Genomic DNA, 15,742 nt, shown 5'->3' with positions numbered 1-15,742 from the left:
CGGAAGGGTAAGGGGCTCCAAATAGCCAAAGCCATCTTGAAAAAGAAGAACGAAGTTCGAAGACTCACATTTTCTGATCTTAAGCCTTATCACAAAGCCACAGTATTTAAAACAGTATGGTACTGGCACAAGGACAAACATATACCAATGGAATTGAACTGAGAATTCAGAAATCAACCCTCACATTTTGGCCAATTGTTTTTGACAAGGGTGCCAACATCCTTGTCTCAATGGGAAAAGAATATTCTTTTCAACAAATGATGCTGGGAAAACTGGAGTACATGTGAAAAAGAATGGTGGACCACTACTTCACATCATACACAAATGTCAACTCGAAATGGATACAGACATAAATATAAGATGCAGAAATATAAAATTCCTAGAAGAAAACATGGGGAAGCATCTTCAGGACCTTGCTTTAGGCGATGATTTCTTAGACTTTGTGCCCAAAGCACAAGCAACAAAAGACAAAAAATAGACAAATGAAACCTCAACAAAATTAAAAATGTTTGTGCATCAAAGGACTTTATCATGAAAATAAAAGGACAACCTACTCAATGACAGAAAATAACTGGAAACCACATATCTGATAAGGGTTAAATCCAGAATATATACCAAAATTCAACAAGTTAACAAAAAAAAGACACAACCCATTTTAAAAATGACAAAACACTTGAATAATTTCTCCAAGGAAGATATACAAATGGCAAAAAAACACACATAAAGATGCTCAATGTCACTAGTTATTAGGGAAATGCAAATAAAAATCACAATGAGATACCATTTCACACCCACTAGAATGGCTACTACAAAAAAACAGATGAGTGTTGGAGAGGATTCAGAGAATTAGGAACACTCATTCATTGTTGGTGAGAATGTTAAATGGTGAAGCCACTGTGGAAGACAGTTTGGTGGCTCTTAGAAAGTTAAATATAGAATTACCTTATGATCCAGCAATCTCACTTCTAGGTATATACCCAAAAGAACTGAAGTCAGGGACCCAAACATATTTGCACACCAATGGTACCAGGCAACCTGGATCTCCATAAGCAAAAGAATGAAAATGGATCCCTATCTCACACCACACACAAAAATTAACACAAAATGGATCAAATACCTAAAAATAAGTATTAAAACTTCATCTTCAGAATCTTCACACCCTATACAAAAATTAACTCAAAGTGGATCAAAGACCTTAATATAAGAGCCAGTACCATAAAACTCCTAGAAGAAAATACAGGAAAACATCTTCAAGACCTAGTGATAGGAGATAGTTTCTTGGACCTTATACCCAAAGTACAAGCAACAAAAGAAAAAACAGATAAATGGGGCTCCTCAAGATTTAATACTTCTGTGCTTCAAAAGTCTTTCTCAAAAAGGTGAAGAGGCAGCCATCTCAATGGGAGAGAATATTTGGTCAGAATATATATTTGACAAGGGTGTAATATATACCATATATAAAGAAATTCTACAACTCAGCAATAAAAGGACAAACAACTCAATCACAAAAAGGGCAGAAGATATGATAGACATTTCCCAAAGAAGAAATACAAATGGCTAAAAATCACATGAAAAGATGTTCATATTCACTAGCTATTAGGGAAATGCAAATCAAAACCACAATGAGATATCATCTCACATCTGTTAAGAATGGCCGCTGTTAGGAAACTACAAATGTTGAAATAGGAACACTTACTCACTGCTGGTGGGAATGTACAATGGTAGCTGCTGTGGAAGACAGTTTGCTGGTTCCTCCAAAAATGAAATATTGAGCTGCCCTATGACCTGGCAATTCTGCTTCTTGGTATATACCCAGAAGATGTGAAAGCAGGGACACAAACAGACATTTGTACACCAACGTTCATAAATAGCGGCAAAAATTGCAACTGACAAAACATGGAAACAATCCAAGTGTTCATCAACAGATAAGTAGATAAATAAAATTTAGTTCATATATATAATGGAATATTATGCAGCAACAGGAAGGAACGAGATCCAGATGTATGTGACAACATGGATGAAACTTAAGGACTAAGTGTAATAAGTGAGACAAAAAAGGAGAGCTATTATATGATTTCACTAATATGAACTAACTAGAATATGTAAACTAAGAGTCTTAAAACAGATTATAAGGTACCTAGAGATAGACAGAAGCTAGAAATGGGGCAGCAGTTATCTAATATGTACAGAATTGTTAATGCGGTCAAACTTAAATGTTTGGGAATGGATAGAGGTATGATAGCTTATTATTGGGATTATAAGTAATAATGCTGTATTTTAGCTGAATTTGGTTGAAAGGGGATGTTTAAAGTCATGTATGGCACTGATTAACAACAAATATAAATAAGTTCTTACGTGAACTATTACAACAGTGTAACACTTGTACAAAGAGTTAATAGCAGAGTGTATAAGGGGAAAAATTACCCATTCCAAGCTTTAGACTATAGTTAACAGTAATTTCTTAACATTCTTTTATCAACAGTGACAGGTGTACTATACCAATACTAAGGGGAATAAGGGATATGTGATGTCTAGGGTTTTCTTTTGGTATGTTTATCTGTTACCTGACTGTTTAGAGCAATGAAAATGGTCTAAAACTGTGATGACTGCACAACTAAGTGATGTTACTGTGAGACATTGATTGTACACTTTGGATGGAATATATGGTATGTGGAGATATCTCAATAAAATAAAAAGAGAAAGTAATAAAAACCTACCTTAAAAAAAAAAAAAAGCAACACAACATCCAACATGGAAAGTGTAAAATACACGTCTTTCCTATATTCACTTTTATTGGCTATCTTTCTTCCTTCTGTAATCAAGTAAAGATGTGGTTTGCAAAAAAAAAAAATTCTTTCTCAAAAGAGTGATATGTTCATGAGATTTCACAGACAGATGTTGAGGAAATGGATATTTGAGTATGGGGCTCAGAAGAGAGGCCTGCAACAGAAAGTGAGATGCAGAAGCGCAGCCTAGAGATGGTATCTAGAGACATGGCCATAAATGTGATTAAATAGTGCTTAAAATATATACACGGTAAAGTTTTTTTTTAAAAGCTTTATTTTGGAAACTGTCACCGTTATGCTGGTGAGGAGAAGTGAAACAGGCAATCTCATTATTGGTCAGAGTAACAATGCTACAACCCTCATGGAGAGGATTTAGCAATCTGCATCAAGGACTTTAAAAATATTCATACCATTTCACGTCTTAATTCCACTCCTTAAAACTGGCACAACATAGGGAAAAAAGTTTCATGCACAAAGATGCGCATGATAACACTATCTATGATGCGTTATAAATAGTGGTGATCAACCAGTTAACTAAATTATAATTTTTGTGGAATGATATAAAGTTATTAAAATGTATATTTTTAAGGGAGACTGCTTAAGATGTGTTAATTAGTAGAAACATAATGTAAGGTTGTTTCAGGTTTGATTATACCTATTAAAAGAAAAACACAAAGAAAAAAATTCAATAAGATGCACACAAAAATTAACAGTGTTTGCTCCAGATGGGTCCCTGAATCAGATAAGTCCTGAAACCTAGAGGGCCCAGTGTTTCCAAGAACATCAGCTAGTTTCTTCTCCCTGCCGCATATTATTGACAGCCCCTTCCAACATGAAAAAGATAGAATGGGCATAGCTCAAATACCACTAAAGAGTGGGATAGAAATATCAAAGGTAATGGTGGAGTTATACAGAGAAGGTAGGGTTTAACAAACGAATATAACTGCTGAATCATTAAATTGATATTTCAGTATATAGCATATTAGAACAGCCAGAAGTAAAACCTAAAATTGTGGAATTGTAACCCATACCAAACTCTGAAATCTGTTCTACAACTAATTGCTCTGTTGTGCTTTGAAATTTATTGCTTTTCTGTATATGTTATTTTTCACAAAAAAGTCAGTTGTAATGATAAAAAAATACTTATTCCCTCTAGTCTCCTATATTCTGGAGCAGCTAGAAGGAAAAACCTGAGATGATGGTATATAGCCCATGACAAACTCTGGGATCTGTCTTATAACTACTTGTTGAAGAGTGCTTTGAAAACTATTGCTTTTTTCTTTCTTAACGCTTTGTATATATGTTATATTATACAATAAAAAAAATTAATAGTGTTTGCCTTTCAGTGGTGTGATCAGGTGACTGATTTATTCTTTTTGCATGGGCAGGCACCAGGAATTGAACCTAGGTCTCCATCATAGCAGGTGAGAACTCTGCCTGCTGAGCCACCATGGCCCTGATTTATTCTTTTAAACTACTTTTCTGAATGTTCTAATTTTCCCATGAACATGTATTGCACAGGAACCTACCATTTTAGAGAGAACGACCTGAGTTCCAAAAAATTATTTTCATCACAGTGAGAATACTTACCAGGGCTGATACTAGTAGATGGGTCAAGAGAACTATAAGAAGGGTGCACCGGTGTTTCTTCTCACAGCCATCAAAAAATATAACACCCCAGAAGACGTGCAGCAAAATGACAACCAGAGTCATGAAAGCTGAAAGACAGTCAACCATTAGTGCCAGTCATATACCTACCACAGAAAAACAAAGCCTACTGACCCCCTGTCACTATACACAGGCTCTCTGGCTGCACCTCACTGTCCAACAGTTTAAATGCCATCTCACATAAACAGGACCTTGACATGCATTTGCTCTAATGGTAACATGGAAAGCAACATTTCTGAAGGAAGGGTCAGCTCTGCAGCAGCTTCTTGTCTAAAACGTGAAACTATTAAACAAAAAGCCAACTTGGAGCTGGCTTTTAAGTAGTTTCCCTGAGGAATGCAATAAAACCATTTTGGTATCAATCCATTTTTCCCCCAGATTAGCCTTCCACACTAATTAAAAAAAACATTTTCAGTTTAAAACAAATCTCCTTGAATTCCTGATATTCTCACAAGCTGTGGGGACAACAAAAGCAATAGGCCAAGCCCTCAATCTTGGGGTTTGTTCATATGAAGCTTATCCCCGCAAAGGATAGGCTAAGCCTACTTAAAATTAGGCCTAAGAGTCACCCCCAGAGAACCTCTTTTGTTGCTCAGATGTGGCCTCTCTCTCTCAGCCAAAATGAGAAGCAAACTCACTGCCCTACCCCCTCTCTACCTAGGACATGACTCCCATGGGTGTAAACCTTCCTGGCAACGTGGGACAGAAATCCTAGAATGGGCTGGGATTCAGCATCAAGGCATTGAGAAAACCTTCTCGACCAAATGGGGGAAGAGAAAATTTAAGCAAAATAAAGTGTCAATGGCTGAGAGATTTCAAACAGAGTCGAGAGGTTATCCTGGAGGTTATTCTCATGCATTATATAGATATCACCTTTTTAGTTAAGGCATATGGGGGAGGCTGGAGGGAAGTGCCTGAAAATGTAGAGCTGTTTTCCAGTAGCCATGTTTCTTGAAGATGATTGTATAATATAGCTTTCGCAATGTGACTGTGTGATTGTGAAAACCTTGTGTCTGATGCTCCTTTCATCTACGGTTTGGACAGATGAGTAACACATATGGATTAAAAATAAATAAATGGGGGAACAAATGTTAAAGTAAATTTAGTAGATTAAAATGCTTGTGATCAATGAAAGGGAGTGATAAGGGCTATAGAAAAAAATAGGGGAAACAAAGGCTAAAATATATTGGGTAGATGGAAATACTAGGAATCATAAGAGGGAGGGGTAAGGGGTATTGTACGTATAAGTTTTTTTTTTTCTTTTTATTTCTTTTTCTGGAGTGATGCAAATGTTCTAATAAATGATCATGGTGACATGAATATACAGTTATGTGATGATATTGTGAGTTACTGATTATATACCAAGAATGGAATGATCATATGGTAAGAATGTTCGTTTTTGTATGCTGTTACATTAAAAAAATTTTTTTTAATTAAAAAAAAGACTCCTTACTAAAATTTTTACTTGGATCTCTTCTAAAAAATAAGACCAATCGAAGAATAAAATGATAGTATTTAAAATTCAAATAATGATCTAAGATTCTTCTTAAGCAATATGATCAACACACGTAGGTTCTTCTGTGGAATACTGCCTCTGCGTGCGTGCGTGTGTGTGTGTGTGTGTGTGTGTGTGTACATGCGTGCGTGTGTCCTAACATCCTTTACTTAAAGTGGGCAAGTTTCACATATTCTCTAAGATTTAACATGAAGGAAAAAAAAGGGCACACAGATATCTTTTTGGTCCCATAAGATACTATTAGTTTTATAGGCTTAGCTCTAATATCTAGGTCTTTGATTCATTTTGAGTTAATTTTTGTATAGGGTGTGAGATATGGATATCCAGCTTTCCAAACACCATTTATTAAGGAGGCTGCTCTATCCCAGGCAGGTTAGCCTGACCACCTTATCACGATCAATTGTCCATAGATGAAAGGGTCTATTTCTGAATACTGATTCGATCCCATTGGTCAGCATATCTATCTTTATGCCAATACTATGCTGTTTTATCACAATGGCTTCATAATATTCTTTAAGTCAGGTAGTGTGAGACCTCCCACTTCATTTTTCTTTCTTAAGATATTTTTAGCTATTCGGGGCATCCTGCCTTTCCAAATAAATTTGGTTATTGTTTTTCTATTTTTGCAAAGTAAGTTGTTGGGATTTTAACTGGTATTGCACTGAATCTATAAATCAATCTGGGTAGAACTGACATCTTAACTATATTTAGTCTTCCAGTCCATGAACACGGTATGCCCTTCCAATTATATAGGTCTTCCATTTCTTTTAGCAATTTCTTGTAGTTTTCTGTGAATAGGTGTGTTGTGTCCTGACTTAAATTTATTCCTAAATATTTGACTATTTTGGTTACTATTGTAAATGGAACTTTTTTCTTGATTTCCTCCTTAGATTGCATATTACTAGTATATAGAAACACTTGATTTTGAGGTGTTGATCTTGTACCTGCCACTTTGTTATACTCATTTATTAGTTGTAGTAGCTTTGCTATAGTTTTTCTTTTCTTTTTCAACATATAGTATCATGTCATCTGCAAACAGTGAGAGTTTTACATCTTCCTTTTCAATTTAAATGCCTTTTATTTTCTTTTTCTGGTCTAACTGCTGCGGCTAGAACTTCCAGCAAAATGCTGAATAACAATGGCGATAATGGGCATCCTTGTCAGTCTTTCCCCACTGAGGATAATGTTAGCTGTGGGTTTTTCATATATTCCCTTTATAATATTGAGGAAGTTCCTTTCTATTCCTATGCTTTGAAGTGTTTTCATCAAGAAAGGATGTTGAATTTTGTCAAATGCTTTTCCTTTTTTTTCCCCAGTTCCATTATTTTTTCAAAATACTTTTGAAAAAATATCATTTTTTTTTACAATATTTTCGACTTAAACATTATTCACACTGAACACATACGGCAGCTTAATCTACCCAAATATGAAGTTTAAGCACCCAAATCTGTTCTAGCTTTGTTAAAAGAAAAGCTGTGCTGTAGACTATTGTCCTGATGGTTAAAGCAAGGAAAAGCACCACTCAAATCACAGTGTTCCAATTTCTTTGTTCAAACTTGGATGATGGATTCTTTAAATGTTAGACTTTACAGAGGCATAATTGTGCTGCAGTGGGCTTCCTTAAAAAACAAATGCTCAAATGCCTTTTCTTCATCAATTGAAATGATCATGTGGCTTTTCTGTTTTAATCTGTTGATTTGGTGTATTATATTAATTGATTTTCTTCTGTTGAACCAATCTTGCATAGCTAGAATAAATCCCACTTGGTCATAGTATATAAGTCTTTTAACGTGCTGCTGGATTCAATTTGCAAGTATTTTGTTGAGGATTTTTGCATCTATATTCATTGAAGAGATTGATCTGTAATCTTCTTTTCTTGTAGTATCTTGGTCAGGCTTTGGTATTAGAGTGATGTTGACTTCACAGAATGAGTTAGGTAGCTTTCCCTCCTCTTTAATTTTTTTGAAGAGTTTGAGCAGGATTGGTACTAATTCTTTCTTCATTGCTTGTTGGACTTCACATGTGAAGCCATCTGGTCCTGGACTTTTCTTTTGTGGGAGCTTGTTGATGAAGGATTCAATCTCTTTACTTTCGATTGGTTTGTTGAGGCTGTCTGTTTCTTCTCAAGTCAATGTTGATTGTTCATGCCTTTCTAGGAAGTTGTCCATTTCATCCACATTGTCTACTTCAACAGCATATAGTTGCTCATGGTATCCTTTCATTACCTCCTTTATTTCTTCAGGGTCAGTGGTCAGGTCTCTTCTTCCATTTCTGATTTTATTTATTTGCATCATCTCTCTCTCTCTCTCTTTGAAAACCTAGCTAAGGGTCCATTGATTTTACTGCTTTTCTCAAAGAACAAATTTCTGCTTTTGTTGATTTTCTCAATTGTTTTCATATTCCCAATTTCATTTACTTCTGTTCTAATCTTCGTTATTTTTTTCTTTTGTTTGCTTTGGGGCTAGTTTGCTGTTTTTTTCTCTAGTTCTTCCAAGTGAACAGTTAATTCCTCAATTTTTGCTTTCCTTTTTAATATAAGCATTTAAGGCAATAAATTTCCCTCTCAGCACTGCCTTTGCTGCATCCCATAAGTTTTTTTGTTTTTTTTTTTTAACATGGGCAGGCACCAGGAATCGAACCCAGGTCCTCTGGCATGGCAGGTGAGCATTCTTGCCTGCTGAGCCACCGTGGCCTGCCCCATCCCATAAGTTTTGATATGTTGTTTTCATTTTCATTTGCTTCGATATATTTACTGATTTCTCTTGTAATATTTCCTTGATCCGCTGGTTAAGAGTGTGCTGTTTAGCCTCCATATATTTGTGAATTTTCTGGCCTTCTGCCTGTTATTTACAACTTCATCCCTCATGATCCAAAAAAGTGTTCTCTATGATTTCAATCTTTTAAAATTTATTCAGACTTGCTTTTTGACCTAGTATATGGTCTATCCTTGAGAAAGATCTATTAGCACTCAAGAAAAATGATTATCCTGCTGCTGTGGTGTGTAATGTTCTGTAAACATATGCTAAATCTAGTTCATTTATCATATCATTCAAAACCTCTGTTTCCTTATTGATCCTCTGTCTAGATGTTTTAGCCACTGATGAAAGCAGTGAATTGAAGTCCCCAACTATTATGATTCTTCCTTCAGTGTCATCAGTGTTTATCTCATGTAATTTGGAGCACTCTAGCTCAGTGCATAAATATTTGACTGTTATGTCTTCTTGTTGAATTGCTGCTTTTATTAAAACATAATGTCCTTGTCTCTTTTAATTGTTTTATATTTGAAGTCTAATTTGTCTGATATATTAACCTTGCTACCCCCACTCTTTTCTAGTTTGCATGAAATACCTTTTCTCAAAAGGTATTCATTCACTTTCAACCTATTTTTGTCCTTGGGTCTAAAATGAGACTCTTGTACACCGCATATAGATGGGTCCTGTTTTTCAATCCATTCTGCCAGTCTATGTCTTTTGATTGAGGGGTTTAAATCCATTAACATTTAATGTTATTAATGTAAAGGCAGTACTTTCTTCTACCATTTTGCCTTTTGGATTTTATATGTCGTATGTAATTTTTTTTCCCTCTTTTTACCTTTACTGATAGTCATCACTTCAATACTCTTCTCCAGACCTGTCTCTCCTGCCTTTTCCTATGTGCCTGTAGTGCTTCCTTTAGTATTTCTTGCAGAGCTGGTTTCTTAGTCACAAATTCTCTTAGTGAGTGTTGTCTGAAAATACTTTAATCTTTCCCTAATTTTTGAAGGGCAATTTTGTTGGATATAGAATTCTTGGTTGGCAGTTTTTCTTTTAGAATCCTAAAATATATCACTGACTGCTCACCACCACGGTTTCTGCTGAGAAGTCCACAGATAGTCTTACTGAGCTTCCCTTGTATATGATGGCTTGTTTTTTTCCTGCTGCTTTCAAAATTCTCTTTGTCTCTGACATTTGGTGTGCTGGTTTGAAATGAGGTATGTACCCTAAAAAAGCCATGGTTTAATCCTAATCCCATTTGTAATGGCAGCCATTTCTTCTATTCCCTCTTCAATGCTTTATGTTTGAGACTGTAATTAGATCATCTCCCTGGAGATATGATTTAATCAAGAGTGGCTGCTAAACTGGATTAGGTGACGACATGTTTCCACCCATTTGGGTGGGTCTTGATTAGTTTCTGAAATCCTACAAAAGAGGAAACATTTTGGAGAATGAGTGATTTGGAGAGAGCAGAGAATGCTGCAGCATCACAAAGCAGAGTCCATGAGCCAGCGACCTTTGGAGATGAAGAAGGAAAATGCCTCCCAGGGAGCTTCATGAAACCAGAAGCCAGGAGAGAAAGTTAGCAGATGACACTGCATTCGCCATGTGCCCTTTCAGTTGAGAAAGAAGCCCTATGTTCGCCATGTGCCTTCTCACTTGAGAGAGAAACCTTGAACTTCATCAGTCTTCTTGAACCAAGGTATCTTCCCCCTGGATGGATACCTTTGATTAAACATTTCTTTAGACTTGTTTTAATTGGGACATTTTTCTCTGCCTTAGAACTGTAAACTAGCAACTTATTAAATTCCTCTTTTCAAAAAGCCATTCTGTTTCTGGTATATTGCATTCCGGCAGCTAGCAAACTAGAACATTTGGTAATCTGATTAGTAAGAGTCTTGGAGTATGTCAACTTGGATCTGTTCTGTTTGGGGTATGCTGTGCTTCTTCAATCTGTAATTTTATGTCTTTCATAATGGGAAATTATCAGTGCTCATTTCCTCCATTACTCTTTCTCCTCCTTTCCCTTCTCTTCTCTTCTAGGATACCCACAACACGTATATTTGTACGCTTTATTTGTCATTCAATTCTCTGAAACCATGCTCATATTTTTCTACTCTTCCCTACATATTCTTTTGTGTGTTGGATTTCAGCTGCCCAGTCCTCTAGTTCACTAATCCTTTCTTCAGCCTCATCAAATCTATTATTGTAGGTTTCCATTGCTTTTTCATCTCTTCTAGATTGTGCCTTCCATTCCCACAAGTTCTTTCAAACTTCCACGTTTTTGTTTTTGTTCACCTCAAGTCTTCTTTATATCCTCCCTCAACTTGTTGATTTGATTTTTGATGAGATTTTGCATGTCTGTTCACACATCCTGAATTAGTTGTTGCAATTCCTGTATCTCATTTGAAGTGTTGGTTTGTTCCTTTGACTGGGCCGTATCTTTGATTTTCCTAGTATGACACATTATTTTTGCTGTTGTCTAGGCATATGATTTCCTTAATTAGTTTTTTTTTTTTACATGGGCAGGCACCGGGAATCGAACCCAGGTCCTCTGGCATGGCAGGTGAGCATTCTTGCCTGCTGAGCCACCATGGCCCACCCTTCCTTAATTAGTTTATTCTGGAGGTTTTCATTCTTTTACCTAGGATTTTCTTGCTGGATGGCTTTGTTCGCTATCTGTTCTTAGACATTCAGTTCAACTTAACTCTAGACCTTTAGCATAGGTTCTGTTTACCTGATCAGAATTTTTCAGTTCTTGTTTTTATTTCCTGCCCTGCCTATATGGAGCTCCCTTTTTCTTTCTTTCTTTCTTTTTTTTTTTTTTTTGAGGAGGGTTCCCTCAGGTATTATAGACCCCAGTCAGATTTTTTCACACAGGCCATGTCTCAGGAGGAAAGAGTAACCAGCATCAGTTCTCCTTGAGATCCAGCAGGTTGTCAGAGTTTCCTACGAAGCCTTTAGGCTATGTGCTTTTCCTATCCTGCCCAGCAAGTGGTGCTTGTCTGCCCAAGGCTTCCCATCAGCTTAAAGTGATGTGGCAGCTTTAATTTCAGCAGACTCTCCCTGCCAGGGGCATGGCTGAGACAGAGGTGAAGTTGTAGGTTGGCATTAATTGCTTCTGTTTTCCAGTCCCTGGGCCTGAATTCCTTGAAGGAGGGATTCCAATTAAACCGGGCCCCACCCTCCCTTTTCTTGGGGAAGATACACCCTCTAGGGGATGAACCCCCTAATCTGACTAGTTACTTTGTCTCTAAGAAAAGGTTAATTCTGTCCTTGCCTGGGGCAGTGCTGGAACCTGAGAGTGCTTCCAGGTCTATCTAATTAGCTGTTTAAAAAGTATTTAAAAAAAGCAAAAAAGCCTTTTCAGAGCCTGACCCCTGGTCCTCAGGTTTGTCAATCAAGAACTTGAGTTGGTACATGGTTCTATGTATCTCCAGGCTCTATGTGCCCCTTTTCTTCGGGGGCCAGCCTTTTCCCAGTATTTTGTGCTTTCCAATTCAAACAGCCTCTGTTTTCTGTTTGTTTGTTTTCCATCAGCCCCAATCACTCTCAGCAGGGGAAAAAAACTCTTAGTTCCTTGAGTACTTATACCAGGTTTATCTGTGCTGGGGGCCTGCTTTCAGTACTCAGAATTTGTTAATTAATTCCACAATTGGAGCTTGGTTGAGTAAAGCCCTTGCTGTTAGTAAGGTCTGTTTCCATCCCCCTAGGGGAACCAGCCTGCTGTGCGTGTGCAAGACGGTGCTGGCCTCAGCAGCATTGGGGACTTAATATTCTGTGTGGGGTCTCAGCCATTCCACCTGGTCCAGACTGGTGTTTACTATGTGTCTGGTCACAGATGTTCCCCCAGCAGTCGTTCTGTACCATTCTTGGCTATTTATTAGTTGCCCTGCTGGATGAACTAAATTCCACACCTCACTATGCCACCACCTTGCCCCACCTCATTCTTTTTATCTTAGCTGTTACTTCAGAAATATTTTTTACTCTCAAATTTCTTAAAAGCTGTTCTTTTCAAAAGACCTAACCGTTACAGTAGAGGGAAAGCACACCTTCACCTGTGGTAAACAGCCAATGCCATCATTTCAGTAAATAATGGGAAATACTTTAAAGTAGAAGAGAACTACCATTTTAAACTTAGGGGCTATGGCAGACTAATCTAAAATGATGCATTTTAATCCCAGGGATGATCCTAGAACAGGAAGATCTTTGGAGATAGATGCCTGGTGATGGGGTGGAGCTGAGATCACCAGCAAAGTCACTCAGTAACTTAGGTTTTCTATGTCAGAGAGGACAAAGGCAGAAACAGAGCTACACAGGCACAGTATACTTACTGATTTTTTTTTTTTACTGATTGTTTTTTATAATAAAGTGTTTAAATGCTAAGGTTTGTATAAAAACAAGGTATCAATCAAATGTCAACAGAGAGCAATGAAAGGTCAGTTTTTATTTGCCCTTATCTCTGTGTATAACCATGAATACTGAGAATGGCCAATAATGCTCTTAGGTCAGGCCGTGAGTTTAGCTACTTGGAAAATGTTTACTTATGGAATTTCCAGTTCATTTTGTTCAAGACAGCATTGTTCTGTGGGCATCAGGCAAGCAGCCTCAGACATCATTACTCCTCATCTTCCTTTCAATTCTAGATCCATATTTCTATTTGCTAGGCTCTTTTCTGTCAAAAGTATTTGATGGATTGACTCTGTCTCCTAAGCCAAAATTCAAACATCTCAGACTAGCATTCAAGGCCTCCACAATCTAGAGCCAAACTGCCTCACAACATATCCTCTACTAATCTTCAAATACACCCAATCCTTATGGCAAGAAACCAAAACTCTTTTTTACCATAGCTATATCTCACATTTTCGTGCCTGTGTTTTCTTTTTTAACAGATTGGAATATTAATCAGAAAGCTAAACAATTCTAACAAGTACTGTACATCCGACTGTGACAAAAGCAGCTGCCTAGTTTGATGATGGACTTCCTCTTCTAATACTCTTTTTAAGTCAAATTCTTTGGGAAGATATAACATATTTCTAAGCAAAATGTTTCTGTCATCTCTTAAGAGATATTCCCTACTCAGTTTTTTACCGTTCTTGAATATACTCAAAACACTCTAGCACAGAGATTTTAAGTTTCCTCATTTTTGTACTTCTCCTCTCCCCCATTCCTGATACCTACTTCTCTCTGTCCTTACAAAGAAACGGACTAAGAGAGCAACCCTGAATTCCTGCCAGCACAGAAACCGCCATCATCTGGCTCCCCATCCCCAACTTCAACACTTCTTTCAATCAGACCAGAGAAAGCCAAGAGTTGCTGCTTGGTGGTGGCAGCAATAGACAGAGGAGGGATTCCCAAAGCCAATGCTCAGCCTTAACTGCCCAGAGCAAGTTATGAACACCAGGGGACTTTTGGCTTCTTTTTCCAAGTAAGGAAAGGGTTTGGGGATGTCATGGTTCCGTGAGGGGGAGTGACTGCACCATCCCTCTTAGTTGCAGAGACCCTCTGAATTCTTGAGATATCCCCCAAGACCTAGCCCAAACAGGGTTCACGCCACAGTACTAAGATTAGTGTTTTTGAAAATGCCCCTCTTCGCGGGGACTTAACTTCAATTTTTTGCTTTAAAAAATGTGAGAAACCTTATGACCTTGTTTATTGTAATAAAGATGCACGTGTGTATATATATATATACACACACTACCATTCAAATAATATTCCCCAAGATAAAGATACCCTGAAAACCACCTATTACATAGCTGTAAGAAAGGTGTAGTATCCCTTAAAACCAACCGGATCATAAAAGAGATACCCTGAGAGCAACGTGAATGACTACAGTTGTTTAAATAGCATTTATCATTTCAGATTTATGAAAACCGTGCCTGGAACACTTGAATCACTTACATCCAACTACAGAGAAAGATATTAGACAAATAATGACATAATCAGTTAATTACAACTGTGACAAATGCTGCCAAAGTACAATACACCCAAGCACAGATTAGGGCCTGTCCTTTGTGTTCTCACTGTGGTATTTATCATACTTTACTGTAATTAGCTGTTTGTCTTTATTTCCCACTATGTGTAGAGGCTTGGACAGAATCTGTTTTGTATTTTTATGGCTTTGTATAACTCCTAGTGAATAAACATACTTAATAATTACATGTTGTATGAGTGGTTAAATGATCAAATAGATTGGCAAAAAATCTAAATTAATGAGCCAGGATAAGACTTGAACTTGGAATTCCAACTCCTATACTTTTGCTTCTATACAGCATTTCCATGAAATGGTTCTAAGAAAAGTTAATGCTAGCCTACTTCTCAACTACAGATAGAAAACAATTAACTTAAGCATACACATTATTTATAAACAATGCCTGCCTGCAACATGGAAACTTATGTAAATGCAGGTGCTGTACAGATATCTTAGTCTCACCCATTAACACATGTGCCTAATGAGTGACCCCATGTTTCTTATATATTTTGATTACTATTTAAGTTTTTGCAATGGCATATGCTTAATATATAAACTTACAAATTTAACTGAAAAGTTAAAAATGAACTTTGTCTAAAAAAAATGGTAACAACAGCAGTTATAAACAATATATTTAAAAAACCATAAATACGAATATATACACATTTTGGGTTAATTTTAATTGTAATGAAAATTAATTTCTTAGATGTATAATTTGATGTCTACATTTCAAAGAATGATGTTATAATATATAAACTGTTGCCCACAATAAAATAACATTTTTTCTTCTATTCTCTAGGCATATATTCAAAGCATAGCCAGTCTGCCACCCTAGCTCAGATAAAGCCATTAAAATATTTTATTTTGATTTCCCCTTCAATTTAAAGAAAATACAAAATACAATCTCCAAAATGTTAGCATATCTTTCTTTCTCTTTCTTCCAAAAGTATTATTAAGCTAAAATCAAAACAGACTATCTCACTAAAGGGAATTAGCACCATCTAGTGAAAGGAGATGGCATAAAAAAATAAGCTCCATTAGAATGCTA

The 15,742-nt window shown here is 36.7% G+C and overlaps 1 protein-coding gene across 6 annotated transcripts in view; it reads right to left on the bottom strand.

Moving 5' to 3' along the window:
• Positions 1-15,742, bottom strand: part of APH1B (aph-1B gamma-secretase subunit) — a 46,728-nt gene that overhangs the window by 21,238 nt on the left and 9,748 nt on the right. For all 6 annotated transcript variants that reach the window (XM_077128143.1, XM_077128144.1, XM_077128141.1 and 3 more), the window contains one exon: positions 4,377-4,504. In XM_077128143.1, coding sequence (XP_076984258.1) covers positions 4,377-4,504 — 128 coding nt within the window. The remainder of the gene's footprint in view (positions 1-4,376; positions 4,505-15,742) is intronic.

The sequence above is a fragment of the Tamandua tetradactyla genome, chromosome 14, assembly GCF_023851605.1.
Source record: "Tamandua tetradactyla isolate mTamTet1 chromosome 14, mTamTet1.pri, whole genome shotgun sequence".
Taxonomy (NCBI): Eukaryota; Metazoa; Chordata; class Mammalia; order Pilosa; family Myrmecophagidae; genus Tamandua; species Tamandua tetradactyla.
This window is presented reverse-complemented; position numbering and strand designations above follow the sequence as displayed.